The sequence below is a fragment of the Seriola dumerili genome, unplaced genomic scaffold (genome assembly GCF_002260705.1).
Source record: "Seriola dumerili isolate Sdu_G_001 unplaced genomic scaffold, Sdu_1.0 BDQW01000078.1, whole genome shotgun sequence".
In the NCBI taxonomy this organism is placed as follows: Eukaryota; Metazoa; Chordata; class Actinopteri; order Carangiformes; family Carangidae; genus Seriola; species Seriola dumerili.
Genome location: NW_019174333.1, coordinates 1,912,559 through 1,930,225, shown reverse-complemented (window position 1 = coordinate 1,930,225; position 17,667 = coordinate 1,912,559). Strand labels below are relative to the sequence as shown.

Sequence of the window (17,667 nt, the reverse complement as noted above, 5' to 3'; positions counted from 1 at the left end):
AACTTTCATGGGCCAGTTGGGTAGGAGTTGTGTCAGACCCATGGGTTTTGTCAAAGTAGTCCACAGGTACCGGCAGCATTTTCAGTATACACACAAAACTAGTGATGCAGTCCATCAGAGTGGTTCACATCTCTCGATATAAAGGATGCATATTTCCACTCTCCGATTTGTCTCAAATAACAGACCCTTCCTCCGCTTTGCCTTCCACGGCCGTGTGTTCAGGTTCTGCCATTCGGCCTGTTACTGGCACCAAGTATCATTACTTGGGTCGTGTCGGCTGGCCTCGTCACCCTTCAGTTAAAGGGCCTCAAGATCCTGCCATGTCTAGACGATTGTCTGTGCTCCCTCCCTAGAACAGGTGGTTTAGGACACATTGACAGTGCTGGCTCATGTCCAGTCCCTGGGGTTCACGGTGAACTGAAAGAAGAGGGCAGACAGTTTGAGGTAAGCAATAAGTTGTTTTCAACTGGGGAAGATAGTGACTGCTCACAGGGTTCAGAAACTGGTGGGATTGATAGCAGCAGCAATATTAGTGGTGATTCCATTGGGCCTGCTGAGGGCATGTCCCATGCAGGGGTGGTTCAATTCTTTTCATCTACATCTGAAGTAAGACAGGAGGATGAGGCTACGTGTGACGCAGTACTGCATGCGAGCCCTATGCCCCCGGAGACACAGAGATTTCCTTTTCAGGGGAAACCCATTGCGGAACCTTCCTCACAGAAGACAAGTGATCACAACAGATGCCTCACTGACAGGCTGGGGAGCCGTGTGGGAGGGCAGGACAATGAGGGGCATGTGGGAACCCCCTTGGTCATCAGAACACATAAATGTACTCAAAATGTGGGCTGTTCATCTGGCCTTCAAGGGTTTTCTGCCATATCTGCAACACAAGCATGTACTGGTGAGGACGGACGAAACCTCTGCAGTGTACCATGTAAATCATCAAGGTGGAACAAAGTCACTGTGCTGTCTTCAAGTAGCAGAGAAGCCACTGACATGGGCGTGGCCTCACCTAGCCTCTCTAAGGACAATCCACATCCCAAGCGTTGGAAACAAGACGGCCGACATTTTGTCCAGGACAGGGCCTCTCCCAGGAGAGTGGCGGTTACACCCAGAGGTGGTGGCACAAATTTGGGCTTCATACGGGGTGGCCCAGGTCGATCTTTTTGCATTCCCAGAGACGACCCATTGCCTGGAATGGTACTCCCTCAGGGATCAAGGGGGCAATTTGGGCATATAAGCTCTGTCACAAGAGTGGCCAAAAGGCTTGTTGTATGCTTTTCCCCCTCTCCCTCTCATTCCTCAAGTTCTTCAGAGGGTCAGAGAGGGTCATTATACGTGGCTCCATGCTGGCCAGGGCGGCCTTGGTTTGCGGACCCGATTCAGCTATTACAGTGTCACCCGTGGCAACTGCCATCCTGGGCAGATCTTCTGTCACAGATAGACAGGCAAATTTGGCATCCGAACCCAACTGCCCTCCGGCTGTGGGAATGGCCTCTGGGAAGTCCATCTCTCAAAAGCTAGACGGGGCTGTCCGTGAGACATTGAACAATGCCAGGCCCCCTTATACATGGGCTTATTACTCCCTGAGGTGGAGAATCTTTCCAGACTGGTGTTTTTGCCTGGATGTTGACCCTGTAGTTTGTCCTGTGCCACTTGTCCTTCGCTTTCTACAGTCTCAGCTGGACCAAGGCAAGGCAGCCAGTACAGTTAGGGTTTATGCTCATGCCATTTCAGCTTTCATGGGGGGATCGATGGCTTGTGACTGAGTCGGCATCCCTTGGTGTGTCAGTTTTCTGAAGGCTGCTCAGCGTTTGTGTCCAGTACGTAGCCTGCGAGCACCAAGCTGGGACTTGCCTCTGGTATTGAAGTCTCTCAAGAGGGCACCATATGAGCCTATTGATGATGCAGACTTGTATCATGATATAGCCTTAAAATTTCGCGATATTACTTATAAGCTGCATCACCCAATCCTAATGACATTCTGCGAAAACAATGCAGCAAACAGAGATTAGATTTAATGTTTACTCAGTTTAACTCATAAGAAATGTTCTGGAGTAGGGATGCCATGACTAACCTCACTGGCCAATCACAATAGGCTTTGTAATCATCCCTCACCAGACCCAACCAGACCATACTCCTGCCAAGCACAGACCCAGCCTTGTTAACCAGCTTGTCCAGTCTCCTTGTGTTCATGTTGGACATGCTGCTGCCCCAGAAGACTGCAGCATAAAAAAGTACACTGGCCACCACTGATAAAACGTGCAACATTTCACTGCAGACGTCAAAGGACCTGAGCCTCCTGAGGAAAAAGAGCCGGCTCTGCACCTTCCTGTAGATGGCATCCGTGTTCAGGGACCAGTCCAGTCTACTGTCCAGGTGCACACTTAGGTATTTATAAGTGTGCACCACCTCAATGTCCTTCCCTCAAATGTTAACTGGCTGAAGGGTGAGCCTAGACCTCCGAAAGTCAATGGCCATCTCATTGGTCTTGAAGGTGTTCAGAAGGAGGCAGTTCTTGTCGCTCCATTCACTGAAGGCCATTGTCAGATCCCTGTACTCCTCTTCCTGTCCATTCCTGATACGCACCACAATAGGTGTGTCATCCGAGTATTTCTGGATGTGGCAAGACTCAGAGTTGTATTTAATTTTTTAAAGATTCCCGAATAGGAATTATTGGACTCCATCAAAAATGTCAAGGTTGGCTCTTGGGAACGATGATAAATATAGAAGATGCAACAAAATCAGGGCATACTGTCTTATTTGCTATACAAATGTGAAATGGTGCATAACATCCGGTTAGACATAGTTAATTGTATTAATAACATACTAGAGACAGATCTCAGTGTGAATCCAAAATTATGCATATTGGGTATTTTGCCAATGAGAGTTAATCTGCCCTCAAAGGTGTGTTCCTGGGTGAAACTGGCCTTAATAACAGGAAGCAGGGGCACCTCAGTGGCTCACTTGCTAGAGAGCGCACCATTGGGGCTCGGCCCTTGCAGCGGTGCCCTGGGTTGGAGTCAAAAGCATGGCCCTTTGGTGTGTGTCATCCTCTCTCTCTCTCTCCCCAACTTTCCTGTGTCTCTCTCACTGCTACTATAATAAAGGCATAAAAAGCCTGAAAAAATTACTTAAAAAAAATAAAAAAACATGAAGCAGAATAGTGTTAAGACAATGGAAGTCAAAAGAGCGTATCAGTGAATGAATGAATGAATGTTTGTATACTGAAAAAAAACAATAAAGAGGTTTAATTACTAAAAAAGAGATGAGCTTAACCATGGATGTGAAAAACAGATGTTCATCACATTATCATGTCATTATATGTATTGGCTGTATTTTTATTACAAATTGTCTGATTTTATTCTAACACATTTTATATTTTCTCTTATCACAGACTTGCTGACTGTGGACTCTCAGAGACTCACTGTGAAGTTGTGGCCTCAGCTCTGAAGTCCAGTCCCTCCCATCTGATAGACCTGGACCTGAGTGTAAACAACCTGAAGAATTCAGGAGTTAAGATTCTTTCTGCTGGACTGGAGAGTCCAAACTGTAGATTGGAGACTCTGAGGTCAGTTCACTGACTGGAGCTGTTGTAGTTTTTGTATATATTCAATTGAAATCTGAAGAAGTTTCAGTCTGTCATTGGTTGGTACATTATCAGGATTTCTGTGTGAGGATTTTGAAAAATCATTCAGTGAAGAGAAAGGACTCTATGATGTAATAACTACCAAAAGAAGGAAAGTGAGAGCAGTCATAGTGTTTGTGAACCAGAGCAGCAGAGAATTGACATATTTTGATCTTGAAATTAGAAAGTTGATGAGAATCAAACATTCTCAAAGATCTTCTGCTTCTTCTGATTTGAACATGACCAAAGCTGCAGCTCTCTTCAACCAACACATATTGAAGCTATTGTTCTGTTCATGTCTGCACTGCAGAATCATCTGAAGAAACCGACCTTCAGACTGCAACACAAACCAAATTAAAGCAGGGCCAGTGGCTGAGTTGGGAAAGTGTAGAGAAGAGGAAACTCAGCTGGGACATGGAAGCATGTATATATGTACATGCACTCACTTTATTAGGTACACCTGTTCAACTGCTCATTAAATATCTAATAGGCCAATCACATGGCAGCAACTCAGTGCATTTAGGCATGCAGACATGATCAAGACAATCTGCTGAAGTCCAAATCGAGCATCAGAATGGGGAAGAAAGGTGATTTAAGTGACTTTGAACATGGCATGGTTGTTGGTGCCAGTTGGGCTGGTCTGAGTATTTCAGAAACTGCTGATCTACTGGGATTTTCACAAACAACCATCTCTAGGGTTTACAGAGAATGGTCCGAAAAAGAGAGTCAGCGGCAGTTCTCTGAGCGAAAAGGCCTTGTTGGTGCCAGAGGTGGGAGGAAAATGGTCAGACTGGTTGGGGCTGATAGAAAGGCAACAGTAACTCAAATAACCACTCGTTACAACCGAGGTATGCAGAAGAGCACACGAGAACACGTGGAACCTTGAAGCAGATGGGCTACAGCAGCAGAAGACCACACCGGGTGCCACTCTTGTCAGCTAAGAACAGGAAACTGAGGCTACAATTTGCCCGGGCTCCCCAAAATCAGACAATTGAAGATTGGAAAAACGTTGCCTGGTCTGATGAGTCTCGATAGAGACATTCGGATGGCGAATTTGGTGTAAACAACATGAAAGCATGGATCCATCCTGCCTTGTATCAACAGTTCAGACTGGTGGTGGTGGTGTAATGGTGTGGAGAATATGTTCTTGGCACATTTTGGGCCCCTTAGTACCAATTGAACATTGTTTAAACGCTACAGCCTACCTGAGTATTTTTGCTGACCATGTCCATCCCTTTAGAACCACAGTGTACCAATCTTCTGATTGCTCCTTCCAGCAGGATAAGGCGCAATGTCACAAAGCTCAAATCATCTCAAACTGGTTTCTTGAACATGACAGTGAGTTCACTATGCAGAGTATGATCAGTTGAAAGTCGCCATCTTGAAGGAACAGAGATGGGATAGGCGCAGACAGCAAGTGGAGTAATACAGTATATGATGCAGGCAGCAGATCAGCCAGAACAGGAACCTGAGGCTCCAGAGCCACTTGTCAATGTTTTCCCCAGTGACCTTGCAAAGCAGCAACATGACGATCCCACTCTTTCAGACTGTTTCCGTGAGGCACATAAAAACTCCACTATCAGCTTCCTTAATTAGTACTTTTTAATTGACAATGACGTTTTGTACAGGCAGAGTGACTATGACAGGCAGTTAGTCCTTCCCCAGGTGTGCAGAGAAGAAGTGCTGAAGGTAGGCCACACCATTCCCTGGGCAGGTCACCTAAGTTTCATGAAAACCTTTAGGAGGATTTCCAAGAGGTTTTTCTGACCAGGCATGTATAGTCAGGTGAAGGACTATTGTACAACATGCCCAGAATGTCAGCTCACAGGCAGATGTACAGCCACAGTGCCCCTCATATCACTCCCAGTCATCAGCACCCCCTTTGAGTGGATTGGTGTAGATGTAGTTGGCCCAGTTAAGAGCAGCCAGGCAGGAAATAAGTTCATTCTGGTTGTCTGTGACTATGCTACCAGATATCTGGAGGCCTTCCCTTTGAGAGAAGTGACAGCTAAGCAGGTAGCAGGAGCATTGCTTAAGTTCTTCTCTCAGGTAGGAATTCCTAGGGAGGTGCTGACAGACCACGGGCCCAACTTCATGAGTTGCACACTCACACAGGTCTACGAGCTGTTGGGGATTAGAAGAATAAGAACGACCCCCTATCATCCTCAGATGGACGGCTTGGTTGAGCGCTTCAACCAGACTCTGAAAGCCATGCTCCGGAAGTTTGTTTCAGAGACAGGGAAAGACTGGGACAAATGGTTGCCATATCTGTTGTTTGCTTACCGGGAGGTCCCGCAGGCCTCCACAGGGTTTTCACCTTTCGAGCTGCTTAATGCCCACCAGGTCAGAGGTCCCTTGGATGTGCTGTGTGAGACGTAGGAGGAGTCTGGCAAGGCAGAGGACATGAACGTCATTTCCTATGTCCTGAAAATGCGGGAGCAGCTGATGAAAACCACAAACATGACCAGGGAAAACCTCCTCCAGTCCCAGGTCAGCGAGGCATAGATGTTTTGAGCCGGGTGAGGACGTTCTGTTGCTTTTGCCAACATCAGAGCACAAATTGTTGACAAAGTGGCAGGGCCCCTACCAGATCAAGCAGAAGATGGGTCCTGTAACATACCAGATCCACATGCCTTACGGGAAACAGCCTAACCAGACCATCCACATTAATATACTCAAGAAGTGGCACCCTTGTCCCGCCTCCACACCACCAGCAGCTCAAACACTTTTTTATCATGGTAGTGAGGGAGGAAGAGTAGCCAGAAGAGCAGTACTTGCCTGGACCAGAGCCGGAGACGCAACTGGACCTGAACCACCTGCCTGAGGAGAAGAGGGGGGAGCTTCTTCACCTCTCCACCTTTTCCTGGATACCCCTGGGTCTACAGGGTTCCAGAGCGCCTATTGCCAGTACTGAAGAAGGAGGTGGAAGTGATGAGGGAGATGGGGGTTATAGAATCTTCATCCAGTGAATGGAGCAGCCCGATCATCTTAGGTCCCAAAAAGGATGGCACCTTGAGGTTCTGTTTGGACTTCAGGAAAGTGAATGGAGTAAGTAAGCTCGACTTGTATCCGATGCCAAGAATTGATGACCTGGTGGAAAGAATTGGGGGTGTACGGTAAAACAGCACCCTTGACCTGTGCAAAGGCTATTGGCAGGTTCCCCTTACCCCAGAAAGCAGAGAGATCACTGCCTTCAGAACCCCTTTTGGCCACTTTCAGTTCACTGTCCTCCCTTTCGGCCTCCATGGAGCACCAGCTACATTCCACCTGCTGATGGACAAGGTCTTTGCAGGAAAAGAGTCCTTTGCAGCAGCATACCTGGATGACATCGTGGTCTACAGCAGCTGCTGGGAAGACCACCTTCGTCACCTCCAAGACGTTTTGCTCAGGATCAAGGGGGCCAGACTCACCGTTCTTCCAGATAAGTGCTCTGTGGCCAAGATTGAGACTCAGTACTTGGGTTTTGTGCTGGGGAACGGGGTGCTGTGTCTGGAAGTGGGGAAAGTGGAAACCATCAAGAATGCAGAGAGGCCTACTACGAAGTCCCAGGTGAGGTCTTTCCTTGGTCTCGTGGGGTGGTATGGCCGTTTCATTTAGCATTTTCAACCCTGGCAGTCCCCCTTACCAACCTCACCAGGAAGAACCAGCCTGACAAGGTTCAGTGGACAGGAGAATGTGAAGAGGCCTTCCAGAGTTTGAAGGGGTTGCTATGCACTGAACCCATCCTGAAGAGCGCAGACTTTGAAAAGCCTTTCACTGTCCAGATCGATGCATCTGATGTGGGCATTGGAGCAGCGTTGCTACAGGGGGAACCAGGCAGCCTCCAACCCACTGCATACATCAGCAGGAAGCTTCTGAAGCATGAAGTATGGTATTCAGTGGTTGAGAAGGAGTGTCTGGCCATCAAGTGGGCGCTAGACTCATTGAAGCACTAACTACTGGGGAGGAAGTTCCCCCTTGAAACGGATGATCATGCCTTGACCTGGTTGGCAAACGTGAAGGACACCAACGCCAGGATCACCAGGTGGTTCCTCGCACTGCAGCCTTTTGACTTCATGGTCCAGAACAGGAAGGGCCATGAGAACTGTGCTGCAGACTTCCCAGAAATCCATGTAAAACATCATGTTATATTTAATTGTAAATTGTATGAATCTTAAGTCTAAAAGTTAAATGTTAAATCTAGATATTAAATGTAAATCTAAATGTTAAATCTAAATCTACATGTTAAATCTACATCTCCATGCAAATTTACAAATGAGAGGAAAATGAGCAAAATGTCAGGAAAGTGAGCTAAATATTCAAAATATAGCAGCTGACCAAATTTTTACATTCGACACCCCATCCAGCTGGTTGGTTTGGAGGATTTCCAAGATGAGGTGAATGTTGTTTGGTTCATGGAGGTTCAGGCAGTCTGCTGATTGGCTTAGTACACTGTTACTGCACTAATTAACATGCTAATTATCTTAGCAGGCTAGGTAATGCTTTGTGCTGTTTTTACTTGTGCACCTGCACAGGTAAAAACAGCACATTGAAAATAATATTAACTATACGTTCTCATTCAGTGAATATGAGCTAAATAAACCTCTGATGTTTTACAGTAGGAGGCTCTGAACTCTACTTGATGGTGAACTGGTTGTTGCTGTAGGTCACAGAATCTGCTGTAACACCGGTGGTAGATTGACGCCGAGCCCTTTAGTCCAACATGTCTGTTGTACTGAGGTCAGCAGCATGTGATGAATCTGTGTTGACATGAAGAGGTGTATGAATGTTGTGTTGACATTTGAATGATGACTGTAGATGGCTGACATTATGATGATCCACAATAACAGAAGGACAAAGTCCCTCTATTCATTTTAGACTAAGACCGATTATTAGGACATATCTGATTGATTATCAATGATTTTATCTACATCTTTTATTCATAATTCAGATTAGAGGGCTGCAGTTTGTCAGAGATCAGCTGTGCTCCTCTGGTCTCTGCTCTGAAGTCCAACCCATCCCTTCTGAGACACCTGGACCTGAGTATCAACAACCTGCAGGATTCAGGAGTGAAGGAGCTGTTCGGTTTTCTGGAGAGTCCAGACTGCAGACTGGAGACTCTGAGGTCAGTTCACTGACTGTTGCTGTTGTAGATCTTATATATTTGTCCTAAAACTGAACCTTATTAATATTGACTCATAACTTGAATCATTCACTTTGATTTAATGAATGAATGACATTTGAAATAGTTGTCTCATGTTTTCAGTTGTTTTTCTCTGAGACTGATTCTTCAGTTTCAGCTCATTTCACTCAGTTGTCATGAATAATGTCTGTTCTCTTAAGTTCAACCCTCACACTTGTATTTCAGACTCGTCAGAGGACTCATGTTTTCTAAATACACTGTAGAAAATGTCTAGTGTGTGTGTTGGTTTTATAAGGTTCAGGCCATTAAGTGTAAATCTTGTATTGTGAAGTTTCCTCAGCTGTTTTCAAAGCACCAACAAATAAAATTTTCCCAAAGTTTCATTAAATCATCTGTCATTTTGGATGAAAACAGTTGGTGTTCAGTTTAATATGTGTTTAGATTTGGATTTCCTGTGACTAGGACCAAGCAAGACCTTTTTACTGGATCAGGACTGGATCTTTAAATGTTGATCCATTTCAGTTGTAACAATTCACCATAATTATAGAAGTCAAAGGAGAAAAGTACACATGCTATATAAAAAGGTAATGGGCAGATCTAATACCTACTATATAAGTACATTTAACTGAATGAGTAAAAATCACCAAAGAAAATAGGAAATATTTGCTCTTATGACAAATTATCTGGAGATGAAGGAGGCACTTTTAGTATGCAGATACCACTATGTTGGGTCTGAGCTCTACCTCATGAGCTGGACACCAAATATGTTGGATTTAGGTTGTCTATCAATTTATTGGCTATCATAAATTAAGAAAATATTATTAAAAATATTAATAGTAAATAATAACTTTAAAATTAATTAAAGTACTCGGGGCACCAGCCTAAACTAATAGGCAAAATAGCCAATATGGTTTTAGTCTCAATTCATTACCATTAATCTGGAACTCTGATTAACAATTAGCTTACTAACTATAACCAAATTACCAAATCAACAGTAAGTTAAAGTTGAAGGATTGGAATTCTACAAAGTAGAGGTTGGCAATATTCATGCTTATGCAACATTAAACACCAGTAGTTATACTTAAAGGCATTTATTTACAATGGAGCAGAGTAAAACACAATGTCTAATCTAGTATATACAGGTGTGTGTATATAGGGGTGTGTGTGTGTGTGTGTGTGTGTGTGTGTGTGTGTGTGTGTGTGGACACAAACAAAGGCAAAATGGCCGATTCAAAGTGGTCACTGTGACCACATGACCTGAACAAAGAAGACTACACAAGATGGCGGTAAACAAAGAAACTACTCAAAATGGCCACTGAGACCGCCTTGTGTGTGAGAGGGAAGGTGTGAGTTTCTTTGTTAGCCTAGCTCATGTAATCTAAGGGTACCGGGTTAGAGGGAGGTGGTTAGCTTCATGCAGGTTCTAGAACTGAGACATACTACTATGTATGTGAACATACGAGTGCCTGATTAACTGTATGACTGACCACAACCTAAGCAAACATTACATCAACAAGACATCAATCAACAAGTACATTAACAAAGTTAAGACTTCTGCTGCTTAGTTATACTGTGCTGTGCTATACTGTGCTGGGAAAGGTTAGGCCCAGTCAGTTAACGTTACCCAGTCCTTGGAACACACAAAGAGGTCCTTTCCAGTGTTGTTGTAAAGTCCAGTGAGTTGGGAGGCTTCCTGGTGGAGTAAAGTCCTGTCTGGCTGTGTTGCTTTGCTGTTATCTCCTTTGTTCTCACAGAGTTAGCTGTTCCACGCTAACTCTGCTATGACTCCTGTTGCTTGGAAAATCAGCTGGCCTTGTGTCGTAGCTGCTGATTCTGAAGAGAACTTGGTTCACTCTGAGTTAATCCGAAGCAGGTCGCTGCTGTTGAGGAGAAGAGTGTTTGCAGGCTGCTGTGAGCAGGCCGGCGAGAGAGCTGGTTTCTCAGGTAGCAAGGCTGACCTGGGCTGGGGCCTTGTTGCCCTTTGAGGAGCCAAGAGGAGAGCAGGAGCTGCTCTCCAGAGCAAGCCAAGAAGAGAAGAGAGAGAAGAAGGCCAGAGGACTGGTTTTGTTTGGTGACACCCTTGGGGGTCACATGTCACACGCTGACCCACACTGGCTGGCCAGTTAGGTCTGTGGGGGGAATGGTCGTCCCCAGGTGTGAACAGTGAGCAACTGTGGGGTGTGAGTTCCTTTGTCCACTGGAGCAAAGAAACACCTGGTCTCTTGAATGATGAGTCCCAATAACTATGTTTGTGAAATGAAATAAAATCACACCCTTCCTGGACTGCATACCAAAAACAAAAGGCTGCGAGGCAGGCTTGCTTTCATGAATAATACCCCAACGGTCTCAATGTCTGTTAACACAATTTAAATGGTATGAACATGGTTAATCACCAGTCAAGGCGAGGAATAATGTTTGTTTACAGGTGGGTGACTGCAAGATGCTGCAGTTCAAAATACAAGAAGAATCCACACAATCTCACCACAGTGTTTGATAGAAAAGGTCTTGCAGTACTCCAGTGAAGGTCCACAATGTGTAATCCACAGAACGGTATCCTCTTTAAAGTCCACTGGAAGCCCCCTCCATAGCTGGTCTGCGTTCTCCTGTTGAGGTAGGGGTAAGGCTGGACCCAAATGCAGCCAAAAACACAAGGGAGTAAATGGTTTAATGACAAAAACTAACTACTTACAAGAACTCAAAATCCAAACAGGCAAAACAGAAAAGGAGAGACAGACAATTAGACACAGGTGCAACACATTAGGGCAGGGCAGGTAATCACACATGAGGAAGTAAAGGACCTGAAACGAGATGAGTATCAAATAAAACAGGAAGTATGAGACAAAGATCGCTAAATTCAAACATAAAATGTCTGCCATGGCAAACCATGACAGTGCCCCACCCCTTAAGGGTCAGATTTAGGGGCCAATGGAACAGGAAGGAAACTAACTGGGCAAGGGAAGGAGCCTGGGACCACAGGGGCAGAGCATGAGAGCATCATCCGGAGGGCGAGCAGGAGGCCAGCGAGCAGGTGGAGCCCCTCTGGCCAGCGGGCAGGAGGCTGGCATCGCAGGTGGAGCCACTCTGGAAGGTGAGCAGGAGTTGACTGGGGAACAGCAGCAGGAGGCGGCCGGACCGCCGCCAGGACATGAGGAGCAGGAGGTGGCTGGACTGTCGACTGAACAGGAGTCAGCCGAACCACCCACTGGGGAACAGGAACAGGCATCGGCCAGACCGCCGACTGGGAACCAGAATTGGGTGTCAGCTGGGCCGCCGATGGAACAAGTAGCAGGATTCAGCCAGACCGCCATCAGGAGATGAGGAGCCGGTGTTGGCTGGACCACTGACTGAGAACCAGAATCAAAAGTAAGCTGGGCTGCCGACAGGAAACGAGGAGCAGGATTCGGCTGGACCACTGACTGGGAACCAGAATCAGGAGTCAGCAGGGCCATCGACAAGACGCGAGGAGCAGGTGTCGGCCGGACCACTGACCAGGAACGAGAATCAGGAGTTAGCCGGGCCACCGATAGAAAATCAGGAGCTCGAGTTAGCCGGGCTGCAAACAGGATTCGAGGAGCAGGAGTTGGCCGCACCACCAACAGGAAATGAGGAGCAGGAGTCAGCCAGACCACTGACTCGGAAGCAGGAGCCAGCTGGGCTGCCGATGAAACACGAGTAGCAGGTGTAATGTTGACCGGGACCCCCGACACTGAAACAGCTGATGCGTCAGCTAGTATGGTCGACTCAGGAAAGGACAGCAAAAGCTCTGGATAGCGGGGCGGGTGGGGCTGTGACTTGGGCTGGAAGCTGGAGACCTGGGACTGCAGCCTGGGCTGTAAGCTGGGGACGTGGGACTGTGGCTTGGGCAATAAGCTAGGGACCTGGGACTGTGGCTTGGGCTGTAAACTGGGGACCTGGAACTGTGGCTTGGGCTGGAAGCTGGAGACCTGGGACTGTGGCTGGAAGCTGGAGTTCTGGGGCTGAGGCTGCTTGGGGAACCGGTGAACCGGGAACCTCCCAGGGGCTCCCACCCCTAGATACCTCCCAGGGAACGCTAGCCAGGTTCCCCAAAAAAGCCTTGAAACTGGCGTAGACTGCTGGGTCCATTTCTTTGGTCCGTTCGTTCTGTCAAGGTAGGGGTAAGGCTGGACCGTAATGTAGCCGAAAACACAAGGGAGTAGGTGGAAAATAGTTTAATGACAAAAAATAACTACTTACAAAAACTCAAAATCCAAACAGGCAAAACAGGGGAAGACAGGCAAACCAACAGAACAGGAAACCGAAGCACGAGGGCACACAAGAACCACAACCGGAGACACAGGGGACAACAACAGCAGACACCGAGGACAATTACAGCAGGAACCGGAAGCTCGAGGTATAAAGGACAGGTAACACCAGGGACATGAACAGACGAACGGACACAGACAAAGGGGAGCACAGAGACTAAATACTCAGGAGGAGGGGAGACAATGAGACACAGGTGCAACACATTAGGGCAGGGCAGGTAATCACACAGGAGGAAGTAAAGGACCTGAAACGAGACAAGAGGTGAGTATCAAAATAAAATACGGAAATACAAGACAAAGAACGCTAAATTCAAACATGAAATGTCCACCATGGCAAACTATGACATCTCCTCTCTCTGCGCTGTCGTCAACCACCCCCCCCCCCCCAATTAAAACATAACCGTGGAATGAAAATAATAACAACAAAAAGCTAATTTCCACACCTGTGTTCACCTAACAGGCCAACGATAACACTAATGGCATTGTTCATATGCAAGGAAAAATAATACAAAACCCATTTTCCCCATTCACACGAATCCATGCACAAAAGTGGAATAAAAGTGTTGTAGTCAGTTCTTAGTCCAACATGTCTGATCAGATATTGATTCTATATTGACAGACTGTTCTGAGGTCAGCAGCATGTGATGAATCTGTGTTGACATGAAGAGATGTATGAATGTTGTGCTGACATTTGGATGATGACTGTAGAATGATGATAGATTATGATGATCCATAATAACAGAAGGACAAAGACCCTCTATTTATTTTAGACTAAAAATCATTGATTAGGACATATCTGATTGATTATCAATGATTTTATCTACATCTTTTATTCTTTATTCAGATTAGAGGGCTGCAGTTTGTCAGAGGTCAGCTGTGCTTCTCTTGTCTCTGCTCTGAAGTCCAACCCCTCCCATCTGAGACACCTGGACCTGAGCTACAACAACCTGCAGGATTCAGGAGTGAAGGATCTGTGTGGTTTTCTGGAGAGTCCAGACTGTAGACTGGAGACTCTGAGGTCAGTTCATCTTTGTCCCACAACTGAACCTAATTAATCTTGACACATAACTTGAATCATTCACTGTGATTTAATGAATGGCATTTGAAATAGTTGTTGTCTCATGTTTCCAGTTGTTCTTCTCTCAGACTGAGAATGATTCTTCAGTTTCAGCTCATTTCACTCAGTTATCATCAATAATGTCTGTTCACTTCAGTTTAACCTTCAGAACTCACACACTCATATTTCTCTCAATCAGAGGACTCATGTTTTCTATACACTGTAGAAAATGCTCAGTGTGTGTGTGTGTGTGTGTATATGTATTGGTTTTATAAGGTTCAGTCCATTAAGTGTAAATCTTGTATTGTGAAGTTTCCTCAGCTGTTTTCAAAGCACCAACAAATAAAATGAACATTTTCCAAGGTTTGCATTAAATCATTTGTAATTTGGGATGAAAAGAGTTTGTGTTCAGTTTAATGTGTTTAGATTTGGATTTACTGAGACCAGGACCAAGCAAGACCTTTTTACTGAATCAGGACTGGATCTTTAAACTGTGATCCAGTTCAGTCATGAATAAAAGTCTTGTAGTCAGTTTTTAGTCCAACATGTCTGATCAGATATTGATTCTATATTGACAGACTGTTCTGAGGGCAGCAGCATGTGATGAATCTGTGTTGACATGAAGAGGTGTATGAATGTTGTGCTGACATTTGGATGATGACTGTAGAAGGCTGACATTATGATGATCCACAATAACAGAAGGACAAAGTCCCTCTATTCATTTTAGACTAAAGATCATTGATTAGGACATATCTGACTGATTATCAATGATTTTATCTGCATATTTTATTCTGTATTTAGATCGAGTCACTGCTGGTTGTCAGAGATCAGCTGTTCTCCTCTGGCCTCAGCTCTGAAGTCCAACCCCTCCCATCTGAGAGAACTGGACCTGAGCTACAACAACCTGCAGGATTCAGGAGTGAAGGATCTGTGTGGTTTTCTGGAGAGTCCAGACTGTAGACTGGAGACTCTGAGGTCAGTTCATCTTTGTCCCACAACTGAACCTAATTAATATTGACACATAACTTGAATCATTCACTGTGATGTGTTAATCTTGTATTGTGAAGTTTCCTCAGCTGTTTTCAAAGCACCAACAAATAAAATGAACATTTTCCAAAGTTTTCATTAAATCATCTGTAATTATGGATGAAAACAGTTTGTGTTCAGTTTAATATGTGTTTACATGTGGATTTCCTGAGACCAGGACCAAGCAAGACCTTTTTACTGGGTCAGGACTGGATCTTTAAACTGTGATCCAGTTCAGTCATGAATAAAAGTCTTGTAGTCAGTTTTTAGTCCAACATGTCTGATCAGATATTGATTCTATATTGACAGACTGTTCTGAGGGCAGCAGCATGTGATGAATCTGTGTTGACATGAAGAGGTGTATGAATGTTGTGCTGACATTTGGATGATGACTGTAGAAGGCTGACATTATGATGATCCACAATAACAGAAGGACAAAGTCCCTCTATTCATTTTAGACTAGAGGTCATTGATTAGGACATATCTGATTGATTAGCAATGATTTTATCTACATCTTTTATTCATAATTCAGATTGAGTCGCTGCAGTTTGTCAGAGATCAGCTGTTCTCCTCTGGTCTCAGCTCTGAAGTCCAACCCCTCCCATCTGAGATACCTGGACCTGAGCTACAACAACCTGCAGGATTCAGGATTGAAGGAGCTGTTCGGTTTTCTGGAGAGGCCAGACTGTAGACTGGAGACTCTGAGGTCAGACTCCATTTTTTATCATTGTGCTGAGATAAATGTGATGTGAAAGTTGTGTTGACAGTAACCTGCAGACATAAGGTGTGTGTGTGTGTGTGTGTGTGTGTGTGTGTGTGTATGGGGCTGTGTGGCTTCTGCTGTTTTCTCCTTGTTCTTCTCACAGAGTTAGCTGTTCCATGCTAACTCAGCTGTGGCTCCTGTTGCTTGGAAAATCAGCTGGCTGGCCTTGTGTTGTAGCCGCTGATTCTGAAGAGAACTTGGTTCACTTTCAGTTAATCCTAAGCAGGTCACTGCTGTTGAGGAGAAGAGTGTTGCAGTGTGCTGTGAGCATGCAGAAAAGAGAGCTGTTGCTCCAGGTAGCCTTGTGCTGACCTGGTGCTGGGAGCCTTGTTGCTCCTTGAAGAGCCGAGAGGGGAGAGGAGATGCTCTCTTGAGGCAGCCAAAAAGGGAAGAGGAAGAACAGTGAAGGAGATCTGGTTTTGTCTGGTGACACCCTTGGGGGGTCACTTGTCACACACTGACCAACCCTCATTGGTCAGTGTGGTCCCTTGGGGAGGGTCATCCCCAGATGAGAACAGTGAGGAACTGTGGGGAAGTGAGTTCTATTGTCTGTAGAACAAAGAGCATGTGGTCTCCAGAATCTCGAATGTACAAGAGTCCCAACAACAGAAACACATTTAATCTTTCAGACATAACAAATCTATAATCAATAGCTGATGGCTCCAACACTTTCGTAAGGCTCTTTAATGTTTATAGTGACTCAAATATTCAAACCCAAGTTGCCCTAGCAACAGGTTCTTTCATTAATTTAAATACTGTTCGTTTTACTATGTTAAATATTTGAAGTGAGTCACCAGGTGTCTGTGTCTCTGTCGTTTCATCAAGTAGTGAATTTAACATATATTTATTTACATTTGTTGACCTTTCTCCAGGGTTCAGACTGACATGTTTATTGTCTTTGAAAACTTAAGGATCTTTAGTAAAATCTCTAATAAATGTGGCTGCACAACATGAGTTTGTATAGATGGAGCTGCTGGTGGAGCTGGCAGAGTTTTAGAGGTGGAGTCACTACGTCTTTATTGAAGCAGCAGCATGTTATTATTATTAATGAGAGCTGTTTTCACTGTTTGTATTTGTCTGTTTTTAACCTGCATCCTGTTGGTTCAGGTGTTTGAGTTTACATTTTCTAAACTTCTATTTCTAAACTTTCTTCAGCTCTGAACAGATGATGAAACACTGAACTCTTTCAAGCAGGAACTTTGTCCCCTAAACTCACATTTTTTATTCTTTATTCAGGTTGAGGGACTGCAGTTTGTCAGAGATCAGCTGTGCTTCTCTGGCCTCAGCTCTGGAGTCCAACCCCTCCCATCTGAGATACCTGGACCTGAGTGACAACTACCTGCACAATTCAGGAGTGAAGGATCTGTGTGGTTTTCTGGAGAGTCCAGGCTGTAGACTGGAGACTCTGAGGTCAGATCATCTTTATCCCACAACTGAACCTAATTAATCTTGACACATAACTTGAGTCATTCACTTTGATTTAAAGGTATAATGTGTAAGATCGTGCTACTTGATGCACCTCTATAGGGGGAAGCATTCCACCTATTTGCCCCTGTCCAGTTAATCATGTTGTTGTTTTCCCCATGTTCCTTATAATTTATTATTTATATGTGCATTTATTGTTGATAGTTAAAATGGTTGATAGCACTGAAACAAATTATGAGTACTTGTAATACAAACAGTATGTTTTTATTTACCTATAAAAAATATGAAGGTAAGAGGATACTGCATGACACATGGGTGTCAGGCTACAGCAGCATGAGGAAGGGATGATGACATCACCACAAA

General features: G+C 45.0%; 1 protein-coding gene across 1 annotated transcript in view; it reads left to right on the top strand.

Annotated features, from left to right (window-relative positions):
* Window positions 1-17,667, top strand: part of LOC111220907 (NACHT, LRR and PYD domains-containing protein 12-like) — a 42,396-nt gene that overhangs the window by 7,259 nt on the left and 17,470 nt on the right. Inside the window, exons 5-8 of the mRNA XM_022744179.1 lie at window positions 3,398-3,571; window positions 13,878-14,051; window positions 14,892-15,065; window positions 17,116-17,289. Of these exons, the coding sequence (XP_022599900.1) occupies window positions 3,398-3,571; window positions 13,878-14,051; window positions 14,892-15,065; window positions 17,116-17,289 (696 nt within the window). The remainder of the gene's footprint in view (window positions 1-3,397; window positions 3,572-13,877; window positions 14,052-14,891; window positions 15,066-17,115; window positions 17,290-17,667) is intronic.